The sequence below is a fragment of the Cottoperca gobio genome, unplaced genomic scaffold (assembly GCF_900634415.1).
Source record: "Cottoperca gobio unplaced genomic scaffold, fCotGob3.1 fCotGob3_189arrow_ctg1, whole genome shotgun sequence".
In the NCBI taxonomy this organism is placed as follows: Eukaryota; Metazoa; Chordata; class Actinopteri; order Perciformes; family Bovichtidae; genus Cottoperca; species Cottoperca gobio.
In genome coordinates this window covers 395,001-415,000 of record NW_021166832.1, presented here as the reverse complement: position 1 = coordinate 415,000, position 20,000 = coordinate 395,001, and the positions used below count along the sequence as shown (strand labels likewise).

General features: G+C 43.1%; 2 protein-coding genes across 4 annotated transcripts in view; one reads left to right on the top strand and one right to left on the bottom strand.

Annotated features, from left to right (window-relative positions):
* Nucleotides 1-5,167, top strand: part of bin2a (bridging integrator 2a) — a 7,143-nt gene extending 1,976 nt beyond the window's left edge. Inside the window, exons 2-13 of the mRNA XM_029426496.1 lie at nucleotides 28-127; nucleotides 200-280; nucleotides 625-679; nucleotides 759-853; nucleotides 969-1,064; nucleotides 1,154-1,261; nucleotides 1,581-1,666; nucleotides 2,843-2,918; nucleotides 3,039-3,121; nucleotides 3,586-4,168; nucleotides 4,576-4,639; nucleotides 4,728-5,167. Coding sequence (XP_029282356.1) covers nucleotides 28-127; nucleotides 200-280; nucleotides 625-679; nucleotides 759-853; nucleotides 969-1,064; nucleotides 1,154-1,261; nucleotides 1,581-1,666; nucleotides 2,843-2,918; nucleotides 3,039-3,121; nucleotides 3,586-4,168; nucleotides 4,576-4,623 — 1,411 coding nt within the window. The 3' untranslated portion in view covers nucleotides 4,624-4,639; nucleotides 4,728-5,167. The remainder of the gene's footprint in view (nucleotides 1-27; nucleotides 128-199; nucleotides 281-624; nucleotides 680-758; nucleotides 854-968; nucleotides 1,065-1,153; nucleotides 1,262-1,580; nucleotides 1,667-2,842; nucleotides 2,919-3,038; nucleotides 3,122-3,585; nucleotides 4,169-4,575; nucleotides 4,640-4,727) is intronic.
* Nucleotides 5,168-13,524: 8,357 nt separating this feature from the next.
* On the bottom strand, nucleotides 13,525-19,751 carry dazap2 (DAZ associated protein 2). 3 transcript variants are annotated; one of them, XM_029426493.1, is made up of 4 exons: nucleotides 19,553-19,749; nucleotides 17,835-17,953; nucleotides 17,502-17,750; nucleotides 13,525-16,700 (listed from the first exon to the last, which is right to left on the bottom strand). In XM_029426493.1, exons 1-4 carry the CDS (start codon nucleotides 19,563-19,565, stop codon nucleotides 16,572-16,574), a joined length of 510 nt encoding a protein of 169 aa, XP_029282353.1. In that variant the 5' UTR covers nucleotides 19,566-19,749; the 3' UTR covers nucleotides 13,525-16,571. The 3 variants fall into 3 exon arrangements, with proteins under 3 accessions (XP_029282353.1, XP_029282354.1, XP_029282355.1); XM_029426494.1 differs by lacking the exon at nucleotides 13,525-16,700 and adding an exon at nucleotides 16,891-17,015 and having other exon boundaries at nucleotides 19,553-19,751; XM_029426495.1 differs by lacking the exon at nucleotides 13,525-16,700 and adding an exon at nucleotides 16,935-17,012 and having other exon boundaries at nucleotides 19,553-19,751.
* Nucleotides 19,752-20,000: the final 249 nt, after the last annotated feature.

Below are 20,000 nucleotides of genomic sequence, written 5' to 3'. Positions count from 1 at the left end.
TCTTTGTTTCTCTTCTTCATCAGGAAGAAACACAATCAAGATTTTAAAAATGGCCGACAGTCCAAAAGGCAACTCTGGTGACTTTGCAAAGAAAGTCCAAAGACAGCTGAGCAGAAGCAAAGAAAAGGTGAGAAATCATCTGCACGTGATCATGAAGCTCACCTTTAGCCTCCGCTGCTCTGACGCGTGTGTTGTGCAGGTTCTGCAGAGGCTGGGGAAGACGGTGGAGAGCAGAGACGACCAGTTTGAACATTTCCTGCACCAGTTTAATGACCAGCAGGTAACTAAAGGGACAGTTCACAAAACTACCTCCATTCAGAATCTCAATTCAGCTTATTGCAAAGTAGGTTTTCACATAAAAAGGAATTTACTTTGGTGCACAAATAAGAGCAAATATTTAACTATTATAAAAAAGATTATACAATTTGAATTGAAACATAAAGACACCTAAAGAAATACAATAAACCATGACATGTGTAGAGTATATCTGAATTCAAATGAGTGAGAAAACAAGAACTATGGAGCTATTTTTGTGCTTATTTTGTCAGTAAAATAGATTTTAATGTTTGAACGATTCATTTATTGAGTCAAACATCATAAAATCATAAACTCTTCTGTCTGCAGACCGACGGGAACAGGATGTACAAGGACCTGAGGAACTACATCAATGCAGTCAGAGGTGGACATTCGTTTTGCTTGTAAATGCTGCAGGTTTGTGTCCTCTGCACGTCTCATATGGACGATTGTGCTTTTCACAGACATGCGAGAAGCTTCCAGACGTCTCTCCCAGTCTCTGTTCGACTCCTACGAGACGGACTGGGCTGGAGAGGAGGATCTTGGAGGCATCGTAGAGGTGAGTGTGATCCTCAGGATGCAGCTTTCACACACCGTTGGGGGCCCTGAACGCCTCGTCGCTCCCTCTCTTCATACATAATCAATGATTTATTTATGCTGCATGTTTTAATAAGGGAGAGGACCTCCTGTGGAACGACTTCGAGGTGAAGCTGTTGGATCAGGCCGTGCGCACCATGGAGTCCTACGTGAGCCAATTCCCAGATGTCAGGGTGAGACGAGCAAACACAAGTGAATATACACACACACACACACACACACACACACACGTTATATCTGGAGCTTCGTTTTCAACCTGCAGGAGAAAGTAGCCAAGAGGGGAAGGAAGCTGGTGGACTACGACTCCACTCTGCACCACCTGGAGGCTCTGCAGACTGCCAAGAAGAGAGACGACGTGAAGATCAACAAGGTCGGTGCAGAAACAGAAGCGTGCGCACGAGTGTGACGACAGTAAGGCTGCAGACCGCTCCACTCACCGTACACATTGCTTTCACTCAAACAGACTTTTTAAATCACATTTCTGCAGAAGTCTGAAGCACAAATTGGATCAAAACCCAGAAGTACATTTGCTCTGGTGCTCTGCAAGACAGATATTCATGTTAGCGCTGTGCGCAGAGGTTTGACATGATCATGAACTCTCTTCAGTTTTGTGTTTAGAGTTTTGAGAGTTTTATGAAACAATAATAATAACGTCTCTTCTTCATGTCTGTGTGCTTCAACCTCTGCAGGCAGAAGAAGACATGCATGCAGCCAGAAGTGTGTACGAAGGCATCAACGAGGAGCTGAAGGAGGAGCTGCCCGTGCTGTTTGAGAGGTGAAAGGTTTTCTGTCACATGACATGTGAAGGAGAACATGTGAAAGAGAACATGTGAAGGGGAACAAGTGAAGGGGAACAAGTGAAGGAGAACATGTGAAAGAGAACATGTGAAGGAGAACAAGTGAAGGGGAACATGTGAAGGGGAACAAGTGAAGGGGAACAAGTGAAGGGGAACAAGTGAAGGGGAACAAGTGAAGGGGGACATGTGAAGGGGAACAAGTGAAGGGGAACATGTGAAGGGGAACAAGTGAAGGGGGACATGTGAAGGGGAACAAGTAAAGGGGAACAAGTGAAGGGGAACAAGTGAAGGGGAACAAGTGAAGGGGGACATGTGAAGGGGAACATGTGAAGGGGAACAAGTGAAGGGGGACATGTGAAGGGGAACAAGTGAAGGGAACAAGTGAAGGGGGACATGTGAAGGGGAACAAGTGAAGGGGAACAAGTGAAGGGGAACAAGTGAAGGGGAGGGGAACATGTGAAGGGGAACAAGTGAAGGGGGACATGTGAAGGGAACAAGTGAAGGGGGACATGTGAAGGGGAACAAGTGAAGGGGAACATGTGAAGGGAACAAGTGAAGGGGGACATATGAAGGGGAACAAGTGAAGGGGAACAAGTGAAGGGGAACAAGTGAAGGGGAACATGTGAAGGGAAACAAGTGAAGGGGAACATGTGAAGGGGAACAAGTAAAGGGGAACATGTGAAGGGGGATATGTGAAGGGGGACATGTGAAGGGGGACATGTGAAGGGGAACAAGTGAAGGGGAACATGTGAAGGGGAACAAGTGAAGGGGAACATGTGAAGGGGAACAAGTGAAGGGGGACATGTGAAGGGGAACAAGTGAAGGGGAACATGTGAAGGGGGACATGTGAAGGGGGACATGTGAAGGGGGACATGTGAAGGGGAACAAGTGAAGGGGAACAAGTGAAGGGGAACATGTGAAGGGGGACATGTGAAGGGGAACAAGTGAAGGGGAACATGTGAAGGGGAACAAGTGAAGGGGAACATGTGAAGGGGAACAAGTGAAGGGGAACATGTGAAGGGGAACAAGTGAAGGGGGACATGTGAAGGGGAACAAGTGAAGGGGGACATGTGAAGGGGAACAAGTGAAGGGGAACATGTCACACACACACAGACACACATGGTTCATATTTAAACTCGTCTCTTCCTTCTCAGCCGTGTCGGATGCTTCGTGGTCGTGTTCTCAGCCGTGTCACATCTACGGAACATCTTCTATAAGGAGATGAGCATGGTACGTTACTCCACAGTGCTCATTATTATATATATATAAAGTTGTGTTATAACGTTGTGTTATAACGTTGTGTTATAACGTTGTGTTATAACGTAGTCGTAATGTTTCCTCCTCCGTCAGATCAACATGGATCTACAGAACGTGATCAAAGAGCTGCAGGAGCAGCATCCACACAAACTGTTCTCTCTGAAGGGGATGCAGCGGTGAGTCACACAGACACACACACACACACGCACAAACACACGCACAGACACACAGACACACACACGCACAGACACACACACACACACACACACACACAGACACGCACAGACACACGCACAGACACACACACACACACACGCACAGACACACGCACAGACACACACACACACACACACACAGACACACACACGCACAGACACACGCACAGACACACGCACAGACACACACACAGACACACACACGCACAGACACACACACACACACACACACACACACACACACACACACACAGACACACACACACACAGACACACACACGCACAGACACACACACACACACACACACAGACACACACACGCACAGACACACACACACACACACACACACACACACACACACACACACGTCTCCTTGCAGCCAGCCTACTACAACTCATGTCCTTCCTGTCTGATGACCCTTCAGGTATGGCTCCCTGAAGAGACGCTCTCTGATGTCCCCTAAAGCCTGGAAATCCAGTTTCTCTGAGTTCCACAAGAGCTACAGTCCTAAACCAGGCCAGAGGTTTAGCTTCAGGTCCCCGGACAAGCCTCGCCACGGCACGCTGTCCAGGGAGAGCAGCACCCTTGCAGTCTCCCCACACTCCCCACACCTCCCGGAGAGCCCCACCGCCGAGTCCAGGGACCTGGACGCAGCATCCTGCCGCAGTGAGGGCCACGGTTGTGCAGCTGGAGACCAGCTGAAGCCCGGAGAGGGAAGCAGTCAGCTGGAAGAGGAGGAGGAGGAGGCAGTGAAGGAAGAGGAGCCTCCTGCAGAGTCTGCTGAGAATAAGAAGGGAGACAAAGCTGCAGCCAGTCAGAGCAGCTCTGAACTCAACAACTCCTGTGACTCAGAGAGTCTGGAGCTGCAGCTGTCTGCAGCAGAGGACGGCCCGCTGCACATCCAGGAGAGAGGAGACGACCCGCTGCAGCCGGACTCCTCCACAGCTAACGGCCCGGAGAACGGAGAAGTCTCCGGCTTCAGCTCCGACACCAAGAAGCCTCACAAGGTTTGTCTTCTACCTGAGGAATAGTGACGCAGAAGTCCTCTCTGTAGGGTTTCATTGTGAGCTACTTTATACTTCTACTCCACTACAATCCAATCTCAAACTTCAGTTTGGGTTAGATTATTCAGATTGATGATACAACACATGTATGTATCACAGGTTAAGATCAAACTTTATTGATCCCATGGCAACATAATGATATGATATATTTTGATAATAAACTTTATTTATAGAGAACTTTTCATACAAGACCTGCAGCTTTACAAAATAATAATGCAGCACATTTATATATAATAATTAGAGAATGACTTTTATTCTTAAGCTACATTCTGAACGCAGGACTCGTACTCTTTCCATCCTGCAGTATTGTTCCTAAAGAACAGCTGAACACTTCCCTCTGTCTCCTGCAGGAAGCTCCTGCAGAGAGAGCTGCGGACTCCAAGAGCACAGACGTTTGAAGTCTTCACACTTCAGGTTTGTATGTTGTTCCTCATCTGTCGTCTTCTTATTACGAACGTTGTTGTTTGTGTGTTTGAGCGTGTGGTGAATGTTCCCCGTGTAGATTCAGACACAGGAGTCAGAAGAGTGAAGTCAGCAGCTGCACGGAGACCAATGTGGAGCCGGCAGCTGTGAATGTCAAACTGTCAGGAGTTTCATATTTCTCCTTTATTGAAATCATACAGTAAAGTGTGTGAGCGCCATGTTGAAACATTTCTGCAGGACAGATTCCAACATTCTGCACCAAACATTTTAAAATCAGAGTTTATGTTTAGCAAACATTAATGTTTTTCTTTATTTCACATTTCACTTTGATCTTTTTCACTCAATCTGTTAATGAGCATAAATCATGATGTCATTCTGAACGAGGGGTGTTGTGCAGCAATATGTTGATTATGCATAAAGAGATGTGTAGAAATGATTATGAAATGTAAACACAATAAATCCTTCTGTCTTAATTACATTTTAAATAAGGTGTCAACAGCTGTGCTTCTGAGGGAAACGAGGAGGTCTCACTCTGCACACATTCTCACTTCATCGTGAACAAAACATTCATCTTCATTTAAAGCTACCCCCCCAACATGATTCTTATTATTCTTAATAATCATTTATATTTTTTGTTTAGGATATTTACGTGGTTAATAATAATAATAATAATAATAATAATAATAATAATAATAATAACCACGTAAATAAATAAATATCCTAAACAACAAATATAAATAACAGTAATAAAAATAAATTAGATCACATACATGAATTAATAAATGGACATATTTTAAAACATTTTAAGTTTATTTGTTTTGAAATGATTTATTTTAGGGCGTAGCGGCTTCTTAAAGGTCCTCGTGGCCTCCAGCAGTTAAAGGAGCAGCTGTGACTTCATGTGGGAGCTTCCTGAAGTCTCCCTTCCTGTAACAACAAAGACTTTTATTATATTCAGAGGACACAGAAACCACTTCCTGATCTCCCTGATCTCCCTGATCTCCCTGAGCACCGAGTGAGTGAAAACTGAAGTCACCCAGATGATGACCTCGTGTCACAAACAGGAAGAACAGCTGCTTTGTGTAACGACTGGGCGGCACGCGGCCTCTTATTGGAGTGTTTTCTTTAATTCATTAATATTTTTGGATATATTTGTCGTGATCACACCAGTGATAAAAGATAATGTAATAAACAAAGATTAAATGTAACATTATTCCGAATGATATCCAGCTGAATATGAAGGCCAACCATTAGACCAAACATAGAAGTTACGCCACTAAGATGAGCCAGCAGGTCTCCGCAGCTTGTTTACGGTGCAGGAAGGATGTCGGGTGCGCCCCAGCACACTGCGTGCCCCCCCCGGCACACTGCGTGGAGTGCAGCGAGTTAAAGAAGCATTCTGTAAAAGTTGTTATATTTCGATGTGTTTGAATCCTTCACACGTGTGTAGAGCAACACGAACCCCGAGAGTCCAGGTGACCTGGAACACTTTCAGGCTTAGAAGAATCAACATGTTTACTTTTTTGGATTCATTGTTTGATATATAAAATGCAGAGAAGCTTCTCAGACGTGAAGATTTGCTCAGTTTTTCAGACGTTGATATTAAATTAAAGGTTTTTGGACTGTTGGTTGTATAAAACAGTAATTTGGGTTTATACAGAACACTGAACAACCTGCTTATACATATATGTACTTTATTCCTATATTTCAGAGGCACTATTTTGTCTGAGATTGTCGTTAGATGTTGTTCCACTTACGTGAGAGCACATTGTCAAACCCCTTACAAATAATTTACTTTCATTTGACTCATGTTTATTTTTGTAGTTATTGAAATAGAACAAAATGATTACCATTTATTTATCTTCCTCGCACACACCTGCACGGTCACAACAAGTCGGCGGTGGACACAAGCAGCACACAGGATGACCTGTATTAGTAGTCAGGGTTAGGGTTACAGCCGAGGACACTGCTCCACAGGTAGGTAGTGATGTGTCCTTCTGTGCGAGGCTTCGAAGCGCGTGTCGAGTATCGAGGCTTGTGTCGATGACGTCCTCGCGAACCTGCCGTTTGCGGGTTTGGCGTGCGATTTGAAATATAAGGGGGAGCGAACCGCACTTGAGCCCCCTCATAATCAACACTTTATATAATATATAATGTGTGGGTTGTTGTCGTAGTATGCGTTGTTGCTGTTCAGTTGTTGGTATTGCGTTTGTAGTGGATCATTATGGAGCCAGCCAACTAGCCAAACAGTTGTTACGCACGCCAGCATCATCTTCCCTGTGAGCGAGTAAAGATACCAAATCTGAATCTGTTGAAAAGATAATGTACATCCAACGTGTACATTACACATCCCTGGTGGCGCAGCTCGTAGAGCAGGCGACCCACATTCACATGCCTGCCGCAGCGGCCCGGGGTTCGAAGCAGACCTGCTGCTGTTAGCTGCACGTCATTCCCCTTCCTCTCTGTCCGATCTTAAACTGCACTATCATGTAAGGCACTCTCTTCTCAAGAACACGTAACAACATCTTTAGTTTTAAATAGAACATTATATTCAGGCTTAGATGTGTGCGTCAAAGAATCTTCAGGGCAGATCCTTTAACTCCACCGCAGCCTTGCACTTCGCCGGTTTTACATTTATTGTCCACTTGATGGCGCAGTAGAGCAAATGAAGCTTCGACCCATGAGCGAACCAATTGGATGAAGCTTCATCTCGCCATCACTACGTAGCAGGCAATGAGTAAGTCGGGGCCGGGCGGAGGGTCCAAAACAGGCTTGGTCAGGGGCAGGCAGGTCAGGGAACAGGCAGGTCAGGGAACAGGCAGGTCAGGGGGCAGGCAGGTCAGGGAACAGGCAGGTCAGGGGCAGGCAGGTCAGGGGGCAGGCAGGTCAGGGAACAGGCAGGTCAGGGAACAGGCAGGTCAGGGGGCAGGCAGGGTCGGGGGCAGGCAGGACAGGGAACAGGCAGGTCAGGGAACAGGCAGGTCAGGGAACAGGCAGGTCAGGGAACAGGCAGGTCAGGGGGCAGGCAGGTCAGGGAACAGGCAGGTCAGGGAACAGGCAGGTCAGGGGCAGGCAGGTCAGGGAACAGGCAGGTCAGGGGGCAGGCAGGTCAGGGAACAGGCAGGTCAGGGGGCAGGCAGGGTCGGGGGCAGGCAGGGTCGGCATGAAAGATCTGTTTGGGGAAGAGCGCTGGAAAGACTTGCATGATGCGGAGTACAGTCTGGCAGTGAAGTGGGGGCCACAGGAGGCTTAAATACCAACTAGTCTTAATTGTTTGCAGCAGGGAGAGTCAGGTGAGCTGCAGAGGAGGCGTGGCCAGCAGGTGAGGGAAGTGAGTGACACACTACTAGGCGAGCAAGCCTTAAAGGAACAGAAACTGTGACGTGCACATTCCTCAGTGAATCACACATGGATATATACAACACACTGTTTGTACTTCGTCACACTGACAAACAAAGGAAAAAGGAATTTCATCGTCCCTTAAATTCGAGTTATATTTGTTATTATTATTTTAAATATGTATTTTTAGTCATTTAATAGATCAAACCAGGGGTCAACGTTTTTCAGGCCAAGGACCCCCCCAAACTGGTGTAGCATGGAGCAGGGACCCCCTGCTTCAAACGAAGGGGGGGGGGTGCTGTCAGAGTTCTGTGCGAGGGCGGGGGGTGCTATCGGAGTTCTTTTTTTATTTATACATTTTTGCGACCCTCCTGCAGTACCTCCGCGGACCCCCTGGGGGTCGCGGACCCCCTGTTGAAGACCTATGGACTAAACCATAAAAATAATTAATCTTCATCCTGACAGTAGATATAAATATAAAAGATTTGCCTTCTGCTCCACGTGTTTCCGTCAGAGTGAAACTTCCTGCTGATAGACGATCTTTGACGCGGGCGGGGCGGGGGGAGGAAAGGGAGGGGCGGATATGGAGAGCGTGCTGCATGACTCACGAGTGCTGTTGGGAGAAGAAGTCGAGCTGCTCGGTTTCACAGAGACGCAGTTTCACACACTCTCACACAGGTTCCTCTCAGGGCGCTCGTTTTACCCACCTGGAAGTTTGAAGAGTCTGATTGAAGGCAGTTTGGCTCGTGACGCGGCGCTCAGGTAAACTCCCCAGCTGTGATGAACAATGTCTGATTGTGTTAGTTTCAGGAAGACTCCCTGTGTGTGTGTGTGTGTGTGTGTGTGTGTGTGTGTGTGTGTGTGTGTGTGTGTGTGTGTGTGTGTGTGTGTGTGTGTGTGTGTGTGTGTGTGTGTGTGTGTGTGTGGAGACGCAGTTTGTCGGTAACAATGGTGGAAAAGGTGTTGACGCTTAACCTCCGGGTCAGTTAACCCCCCCCCCCTCCCGTTAACCCCCCGCTGCCTAATGAACCTGCTCTAAAAACACTCAATACTGTTTTATATCTTTTCACCAACTTCAGAATAAAAGGCCACACCAATGTAATTATCTTGTTTATGTTCTGGTTTGGTCTATGACATCAAATACATATTTAATAATTAGTAAGTCGAATTTTAAGGAAAATGAAATAAACTGTGTGCGTGCGTGCGGTATATATTCAACTGGCCAGAGGAATGTGGAGGAGAGGGATATTAAAGTTAAATAAATGGTGATAATAATAATACAAAATAAATTGATAATAAAGTTAAGTAATTTCAATAACTACATTAATAATAATAAAGTAGAGGAATATAACATCCTGCTTTCTCTGATCTCAGCTTCACATCTGGAGGATTCACAATTTAACTTTAAATACCTGCTGTTTCCATGGTTTCCTGCACAAACTATACAAATGCATCAAAGTCTATGTTTAAATCCTCGACGCCTCTCTCCCTGATGGGTGCAGGATCACAAACTGATGCCGTACATTTACGCAGCCAAAATGATTTGATGATAGCGAGATGATTATTATTATTTAGTGTTCCTTTCAGGTGTCGAGCACAAACCGTCTTTTAATCTATTTTAATTAAGTGCTTATTTGCATTTCTTCTACTTTTGTCCCCACATTTTATATTCACGTAGTTAAACTTCAGTAAAACTTTTCCTTCCTGCCGCTCCGTACTTCCACTTGAACTAAAGCTGCAACAATTAATCCAAACTATTTTCATAAAGTGATTTATGTTAAAATCATTATTCAACAGAAGACATTTAATTCTTTCAGCTTTCTTACGTTACAGCAAACTAAATATATTTATGTTTTGAACAGTTAGTCGAACAAAACAAGACATTTGATGAAGTCAACTTGTGCTCTAAGAGAATAAAATGTGAAGCTTTTACTTAAATATTTTGTTTTTGAGCGATTTAATCGACTAATTCAGAAAATGATCACTTAATTGGATAAAACGATCATTAGTTGAAGCCTGGAATATATTTGTCTGAAAGATTAGATATAGTTACTTTGCAGATTCAGACTTTATGTACAAAACTGTAACAATCATCTTATAAAATATGATCTTAATAATATAACACAACTCGCCTAATAAGGACTTTTACTTTTGATTCTTTTAATGACATTTTGCTTTTACTTTCCATTGTTCCCACACACACTTTAACATCAAATTCAAGGACTTTCCAGGTCCAATCCTCACAAATTCAACACGGCAGAGTTTGAGACGCTGATTAAGGTTAATTACTGTTGCAACACGGAGAAGTAATCGCTTTATAGAAGCTCAATAAGAGCGAATGTGTTGAACACAGCAGAGACTTATTCACGAGTTCCATCCATCGTGTACGGCTTACCCGGGGTCGGGTCGATATATAATCTCTCCACCGAGTCCTGGGTCTTCCCCGGGGTCTCCTCCCAGCTGGACGTGCCTTATTCACGAGTTGAAGAGTAAAATACCTTCAATTTCTATTCCTGCACAAAATGTATAAATTAAAGCCCTTTCAATTACTATTTGTCTACTTTCAAAAAAAAAATCCAAAAAGTGAAGCCACTGCAGAAGTTTCTTAAAGCTGCGTTCTCTGTAACCTCCAGCAGGGGGCGACTCCTCTGGTTGTATAGAAGTCTATGAGAAAATGTTTCTACTTCTCTGTAACATCCAGCAGGGGGCGACTCCTCTGGTTGTATAGAAGTCTATGAGAAATGTTTCTACTTCTCTGTAACATCCAGCAGGGGCGACTCCTCTGGTTGTATAGAAGTCTATGAGAAAATGTTTTCTACTTCTCTGTAACCTCCAGCAGGGGGCGACTCCTCTGGTTGTATAGAAGTCTATGAGAAAATGTTTCTACTTCTTGATTAGTTCCTCAGTAACATTTTCCTGATGCGTTTACGTCTCAATCTGTAGTTTCAAGTCTTCTTCAACATGATGTTTATTTAGTAACTGATGGAAACATTTCAAATAGAGGATGAAGCAGCGTCTCTTTAGGGCGGGGCTACCTGTGATTGACAGGTCGTCACCACTGTGTCCGTGTTTTCATCTTACAACTTTAACTCTTTCACAGTTTGTGTTTTCACTTTATGAAAGTTAATTGTAACATTTTGTTCACCCTAAAACTTTGCTCCGCCCTCGTTTCACTGCTGGATCCAAAAAAACAAGATGGCGACGGCCAAAACTCCAAACTAGAGGCTTCAATCCGTCGTCCACAAACCAGTGAGACGTCACAGTGACTGCAGTAAATACCTGTGACGCCATCAAACCGTTGACTTTTCACTTAAGAATCATTTGAGCTGGAAGAACAGGAACTTCACGTGTGAGCCTTGAAGCAAAACATGTTTGGCATTCAATAATAAACGTTTGTTGCTGAATGTTAACTTTAAACGCTTTAACTTGTTGCGCTGCAACTAACAATTATTTAAATCGTCGCTGATTCTTTCTCTTGTTAATATATATTTGTGGATTTCTATTACATTTATTTAAAATAAGAACTGTGTGTGTGTGAACCAGAAATATATATTTGTAATTTTCTTTTTAAAAACATTTATATACAAAGATTCCTTTTTATGTGTCACAAAAAACATCTGAAAGCTTCAGTGTGCATCATTAATATTCAGACTGATCTGACTGCATATTAATTAATAATAATTGCATCACAAAGGATTCTGGAATAATTAAGGTCGACATGTTTGTTTGAGCCGTTAATAATCAGATCACTGCGTCACGTTTCACATTCAGCAGCCGCTTTGTGCTGAAGACCTTTTAATAAATATTCTCCAGTTTCAGGTGCGATGTCTCCAACGCTCTCCACGTATTTAAACTCCAGTCTGACAGACGGTGAGTTCGCTGAGCGTGTCTTCAAAGCATCCTGTAACTTGTGTACTTTGTTTTATCAACACGTGTTTTTGCTCCGCAGCATCGGATACGAGGCCTTTGACAGTCGCTCCCCACGCATGCAGCCACCACCATGATTCAGGGTAATGCCTACGCTTTCACTCACAACCTTATGACCTGTTGACCTCACATGATACCGGTGGTTTAAAGCTTGTTTTCACCCCCTCAGCGGTGACGACAGCAGCCCCCAGTGGTCCAGACTCCACAGTTGTAGCAGGTAACTTTCATCCTGAACTTCTCGTCGTCACGTCTCAGAACAAGCGTTTAAAAGTGTTGTGCCGTTGTTGTTCCCAGTGGTGCTGGTTCTCATCCTGCTGACGGTGGCCGCTCTGGGCTTCTTGCTCTACCGGTATCTGTGCCACAACAAAGGAGACTACAGGACGACGGGGGAGCCGGCTCCGGGCGAGAACCTGGACGACGAGTACAACAACCAGGCTGTGGGCGAGAAGAAGGAATACTTCATATGAAGACTCGAGTGAGTCTGGAAGACTGAGATGAAATAGGACTGTCTGTGTTCGTGACCTTTCTGCACATGGAGCAGAGCAGGAAGTGAAACCAAAGATCACAGCTGATGGAGCAGGTGCTGCATTATTCATCAGGTGTTCTCCGCAGTATGTTTTATTCAGCTGTCGGGAAGTTACTTTTACATTTATAGGTTTTCTATACACCTCTTTTTATAAACTAGTTAAAAACAATGTCCTCCTTGGATCCAGCCCTAACGTTGTATTGTTCCCTGCGAGACATTGTTCCCGATGACTTCCCTGCTTTGAGATGCATATGGAAGGTAATAAAAGTAGTTTGGACTCGTGCCATTAGATACACCTTTAACCCTGGTGTGTGTTTTACTTTCCCTTCAACACAAATCTGAAGAAATGCACAAAACCAGTTCTCGTTACATATTTAGTGTTTGCACATTTATTATATTTTAACAGACTAAAGGAGCATAATCAAGTATTTATCTATGAATTCATAAGTTGAATATCAAAGACGTGTAAAAAGACATTTAATAAACAATGTCAGCGTTTGTATAAAAGTTCTGACTTGATTTTTCATGTGATGTGTTGTCCTGATGTATACTTGTGTGTGTGTATACACAAGCAAGTATATATACGCGCTTGTGTGTATATATACTTGTGTATACACGTGTGTGTGTGTATACTTGCCCAAAGTACGTCAAGACTTTAAACTACGGGTCTGCGGCTCCTTGGGGGTCCTCAGTTACTGCAGGGGGGGGGGGGGCCGCCAATTTTTTTTTCTCAAAATAAAATGTCTGAAAATGCACTTTACAGTAACCTGATTGTAAATTATTCTTAGATAAATCTGGAACAGTAACCTTTAATAACTGACTGTAACCCACGTTTCCATAACTAGTGATTATTTTGATGTATGCACCATAACAAGCATGTTTATGCACGGCACATGCACGTTAGTGTAAGAGTTTAATATGAAACGTCTTTCCTCCCTTTGGACCACATGTATTAATATATAATACAGTTTGAGACAGAAGTCCTCTAAGTTCCTCAGAGTGAAGCTGGAGTTCAGTTTTGAGTCGATCAGCTGACGAGATGAGACGAACCTTCAGTTTCAACACTCAACGACAAACCAAGAAGTGAATTTGATCTTTATTAAAGGTGAGATTTCTTGTGGGCCGTTGGATTCTTATGCTGTGGAGGCAATAAACTTTAATCACCCACTTTAAGGGATTCCTCTCAAACATGGAGATGTTTTCCAGAACATCTTCGGATTAGTTGTTTGCAGCCTTCCTGGCGACTCGGTGTAACGCTCGGTGAGTGACAAAAATACACATCCATATTTGACTCAATACCTTTTATATCAAAGTGACAATATTTTGGTTATTGATTCTTTCATACAGTATGTATACTAAACTAAGGTGGGTGATACTTATTTATGACAAAAAATCTTTAGTGATATTGGTATGAAGGCCAAGCAAGTAGAAGCATCCGCTCAAACAATCAAGTAATAAGTCGTAAGCGTTGGAACCTGCGATGCAAGCCCGGCCAGGGAAAGACAACACTGAAGCTATAATCACAACTAAACAATAACCAAAATCCCCAGATGTTATCTCAGGTCACAATCTTGAAATAAAAATAAAAACGGCCCTGTTCTAATACAGCGTATATGTAAATAAAATTAAAACAAACATGCAGCATTTCAAATTTCCAAAATAACCTTTATTCTAAACTTACATTTTAAATTTTAAGTTTAGTATAAAAAAGGTTAAGTGCACCTTTTCCTCAAAGTATTCCATCTTTGACACTCATCTCCTTTAGTAATCTTAAAAGATAGAATGTGTACCAAAGTCTTATCACATCACTTTAGTACATGCATCTATGTTTACAAAATATTGTAAAGAGAATCCCTGAACTATAAATGTCCATAATCCTTCAACAGAGAGTAATCCATGAGCTGTGGTTGGCATAGCATCTACTGTTCAGTCGTAGTTTACAGTACTTCATATTGCTGGGACCAAGCCCCCAGTCTGCTGCTTTACACACAATCAAAGCAGGAAATCAACATTACAGTTCTGACAGCTGTGGCCGCTCCCCAGCAGAGACCAGTGGAACATCCGAGCTCTGAGAGTTCACGTGTCCAGACAGCCGGTCGCTCGGACTCAACGCTGCAAAACACTAAAGGTCGATCGCGGCGGCCACAGCTGTTAAAACGTGATACGGTGTGTCGGATACCCAGTGACGCTACCAGACACAAATGAAGAATATCTACAGATGCACGTTCACGTATCCAGTTCAGATAACGCAGGATGTAAAGATTCTAACGTTTAATTAGCAGCACAACAATGAACAATAATGCTGCGAGTGATGGCGCCTCCTCGCATTCACGTGCAGGTTATTTAACACTTCGACTTGCAAGTGGGCGCCACACCCCTCTGAAGAAGCAACGTCAGGGAATCCACTCCTGCACACGACCGGTACCTCTTTTATTGTGTTTTAATTGTTGGTTTTAAACTTGGTGTTCTAGTGCCGTCTTTTTAAACCTTGTGTTTTTCAAGTTCTGAAATCTAAAAGGTTTAAAATCTCATAGCTTTCTTTAAGAAGTCATGAAAGCAGAAGTTAAAAAGAGTCGGCCCTCAGCTGCAACCTCACTTTGCATCTCAAATAAAAAGTGTTTCATCAAATGTTCTACATAGTAAAGGTGCAAAAGAATGCAACAAGTTAAAGATGCCATCGGCCCACAAAGTGACATTAATCTGCAGTCATGTCGGACTGACGGTCGTTTCACCAACAGTCTCGTTTCGCTAACTCCACGATACGTTTGCTTTTAAATTGTGACGCTTCCGGTCACAACCAAACACGAGAGCGGCGTGGACCGAGCGGCTCGCGCTCGTACGGATGCATCAACTACTCATGGGAATGTGGAGAGTAATGAAGGAAAAAGAAAAACACTGAAATATTTATTAAAGTCTCCTCAAGCTTCGAATACGTTGACAAGAAACTAACGCTATCACAAAGGTGACATTTTTCCTACGGTGAATAAATACTTAAAAAATTAGTTTGATACCAAATGATCCTGTGTGACGAGACGAAGAGAAACAACAGCGGAGAGTAGATCTTGAAGTCTGTACAATAAAACATTTAGTGTATAATCTCTGGGTATCCGACTGTGAAATACAAACAGGAGACAACAAAAACAAAAAAAGGCTAAAATGTTACACCAACCACCCTTCCCGTTCAACTTACCATTTGGATTTATTTTAAAGTTCTTTCCTTTAAGTTTACTGAAGTTAATATGCTTTAAATTGGGGCTACCCCCAGTGCTCTTTGGCACTTGACTATGTTCATCTACAAATCGCCCAACAAGGTACAGTAAACCACTTTGGATATTGCATGAAATCTTTTCTTTAATTATTTGCTTCAGTTTAATTTATTTAATTTACAAGTGATTGAACCGTAACAATCTGTCGGAGACTGTACGACCAATTTGCCGAGATATTTTGGATACTGTGCAAAGGACAAGACGAGTCTAGCTAAAAGCATCCGAGATGCTCCTTATTTTTTTGTTTGTTGTTGTATAGTTGAGATGCAACGTCTCATGATCATCATACTGGTATTTACATTAAACTATTACACATTTATTAATTTAACTACACTAGAAGTTTTCAAAAAAAGACAAATGGAATTTTTTTTTTTGCACTTTAACTGCAACTTTGTAAACTGCGTTTCACTTTCACCATAAAGCTGCTAAACTATAGAATGCAGATCGGATATCTCAATATTTAATTTACGTAGCTTTTACAGGTATACAAGAACATCTCGATGGAATTTGTGATCCATTCGATCAAAAGGAGACCAGGTCTCTGGAACAAATACAGATGCCTGAAAGAGGTCCAATCTGGAATGACCACAGGGTTAGACCCGATGTGGAAACTTGGAATGAATTCTACGACATTAGAAATTTGCATTTGTCCTCCCCAGGCAGTGGCATTCATCATTTGATCTCTAGGTCAGAAGTGGAGTACTGTACCTTTCACAAGGGCTCTAAAATATTACATTCCGTTAGGTGATATCAGTATTGTGGCATGGCCAAGCAGCCTGAAGAGGGAGGCGTATGGGATGGGGGGGGAAGAACTGGGGCATCGTTTTGGGACGGGGGACACGGTTTAGGCGTGACGGAGTTGCTGTTACCAGATGGTATAACCTCCACTGGATCCACCCAGGAAGAAGTTATTCTTGCGCTGTGCCATTACAACGTTGGCACCCTGCATGGCAGCCAGCTGAGCTGCGTTGGGGGGATGTCCAGGAGGGGGGGGCTGGAGAGGGGAGAGAAACAAGCACAAACATTGAGCGCTGATCAACTTTGGATACGATATATTCTGTCCTCCAGATGCAAGATGACCAACATCCTAACGGCTGTAGCTCTGTGGCTGGTTGCATGTTCACCTCGAACCCTGTTCTAAGGATATTCCCGTAAATATTTATCATCCCCACTTTGTTTCTTACTTTGTGTTTCTTACTTCCGGTTTGTCTGCAGGATTACAGAAAAACTATTGGCACAATATTCAGTGAACTTGGTGGAAGGCTGCAGCGTGGGTCGAGGAAGAGGATACAACACATGAGGTTTCCTTCTAGTTCACATTGAGAGATCAGAGAAGTTAGTTTCTGTCACCATCGGCCTCGTGGAGGTCGGCACTCTCTGATAGCATTCTAGTTGTCTTGAGGAATTCCTCAAATCATTAGGCGATGCACAATAATCCTAAATAACTTCAAAAGAAGAAACTTAAGGGACTATAAACTGCTACTTAAAGTAGAAATGATTTGATCTATAACGAGTCGTTTGGAACAACTATTGTTGGTTTCTAACGTTTGGATCAGATTCACTTTTTTAAAACACGTTTCCTCTTCGCACATTTATCAAGTCGTGTCCTCTTCCTTTGATTCCAGACATCGTTTCCACGAAACACAACTTTATCTAAAGAATCAGTTTGAGAGGTTTGTTGCAACCATCTTAAAATATTTCCTTAACTAAGTAAAAAATAATACATTAAGTGAAATTCTAACTACATTCTAGCCATTGTGGCTTCTTTAAATAATTAAACTGGGTGGATACTCACTGGGATGGAAACGCCGCTGCTTGCTGTGAAGCGAGCACCAGCATCAAAGCCACCATCCACCATCACTGTTGAACCAGGGGGGTACACGGCGCCCATGGGATAGTAAGCCATGGGGACATTCTGGCCCATTTGCCCAACTTGCATATGTGGCTGCATGGGCATAAACATCTGAGCACCGGGGTAGTGAGAGGACATCTGTGCCACCTGACCGGGCACCTGATGTGGAAGCACATATCTGGGCTGGTAGATCTGCAGACAGACATGGAAATAATTGATTAGAACTGTTCACTGAAAGTATTGCGTTAGGATAGGATAAATAAATGTAATAGTTACCTCAGAATATGCAGGTGGTGTGTCTGTGTAAGGAGGTGCCTGAGGAGACATTTGCATAGCAGGAGGGTATACAGGTGCAGAGCTCTGCTGAGGGTACACAGCCTGCTGTGGATATGAACCTGCAAAACAACGTTTCACTTTAAGCAAATAGTCGTTTAACAGAGAGCGACACAGAACTCCCAGGTGAGCGAGTGATTGTGTTTTTGTGGCGCCGTGTTGTGACAACACTCAACAAGAATTTAGGTTGAGTGTTTCTCATCAAAATCTCTTTAGTCATATTCTGAAGACTATGATGTCGTGTTTCCCATCAGGATTATGAAAACACCACGTTTTCAGCGGTTATAAAAAGATATCTTAATATTTAAATAGGCACAGCTGAGAATTGTAGTACTTAGAGTTTGTGGGGTGGTTAATTCTGATGCCAGGTCACGTAAAATGTATTTTATACACAAAGATAAAAAAAAGGCCTTAGAAATTTGAATCCTATAATGTAGGGCTGCAACAATATGGATTAATCTGTCTGTTATTAATTGTTCTGTATCTATAGTAGTAATAATAATATATAATAATAATATATAATAATAATAATAGTGAAAGGTGCCTGCTATAACAGTCCAAAACCCCGAGATACTCCGTTTATAACAATATAAAACAACACCGGGGAAGCTTTAACCAGCAACTGTTTATATTTCAGCTTGAAAAATGTCTATAACGATTAAATCAATATCAAAAGAGTTGAGGATTTACTTTTCTGTCGATCCACTAATCTACTTATAGCTTCTCTGTTACAACACATCTGTGAACCCAGTATATGGAAATACAGCTGTTTCCATCAGGGCCAGGGTTCAACACCTGATCAAAACGTCCAAAACTACTAAATAATGCAGCAATAAAAACGTATAACACATTTAAATAGAGCTGAATTAGTCAACTGTTATTAAAAACCAATTGATAATTGAAGTATTTTTCTGAGCGAAAACGGTAAAATTATCTGGCTCCATTTCCAACAGTGAGTATTTTCTGCTTTTAAATGACATTTCTGTCGGACAAAACCCAGACTTTAAAGACATCACGATGAGCACTAGTGATGAGCATATTGTGCTATTTGCTGACATTAGCTAAACAAAGCAATTATTCGAGGAAATAATCGATAGTGAAAATAATGGCTGGTTTCAGGCCTACACGAGTCTCAGCGCTTCAAACCTGGTAGCAACAAAAGATCCGAGTATGTTCACATATAGCCGGGCTGAAAATACAACACTAGCGAGGTTATGTACAGATAAATATACCTACACACACACTGCATGTGCAAGGGAACAATAAAAACGGACTATTGTTAAAATTATGGCCATCGATTAGCTAGATGCATGGAGCATGTAGACCAAAACAGTAAAATCATGTTAGCTCTGCTGCCATAGCATGTATTGAGCTAAGCTAGCTAGAAAATATGTGACCTGGCCACCATTGCTATGGTGATATACGGTGACAGTGAATTTAGGCGGTCATTATTTACATCTACGGCATTTTACAATAAATTAGATGCCCAATATCAACGTGTGTGCAACACATTTAGGCAGAAAACGTCAGTTTATTGTCACAAACGTAGCTAATGTCCGCTTGAGATGGCCATAGCGACAGCTCTTCATCTCCGGTAATATCGTCAACGTCGTGAAACGGAGACAGCTGGCGAAATAGCGAAACGAGGTCTGGAGAAATACCTTTGTTGTTCATTGTGGTAGACGGATCCTGCGGCTGAGAAATATCAGATTCAACGGAGGAGCTCTGCGTAAATATCTTGTCACGGCCTTTAAAACAGGTTACGGCTTCACAATCGTTCACTTCCTTGTTTTTCAGCTTCTTGTTGTTGTGGAAGTGGTGACGTAAGCCGTTCTCTATCTGTGGTTCGACGCACGCGGGGTTTTATAACTGCGCGCGCCCCCTGCAGATAGACGGAGCGGAGCGGCAGAGTGAAGGTGAAATGTTGAAGACAAAAGAAATGGAGTCCGCGTGCAGGTCAAGGATAACGTTCTTCTGCTCTGAGAGACCGAGCTGTGAAACATGAGAGGCCGAGATAAAGAAGTGTTTACTGTCGGAGAGAAGCAGGCCGGAATCAACCCAAACACAGCTGGGGAGGGAGCTAATGTTAGCTAGCTTCATCAACTGACT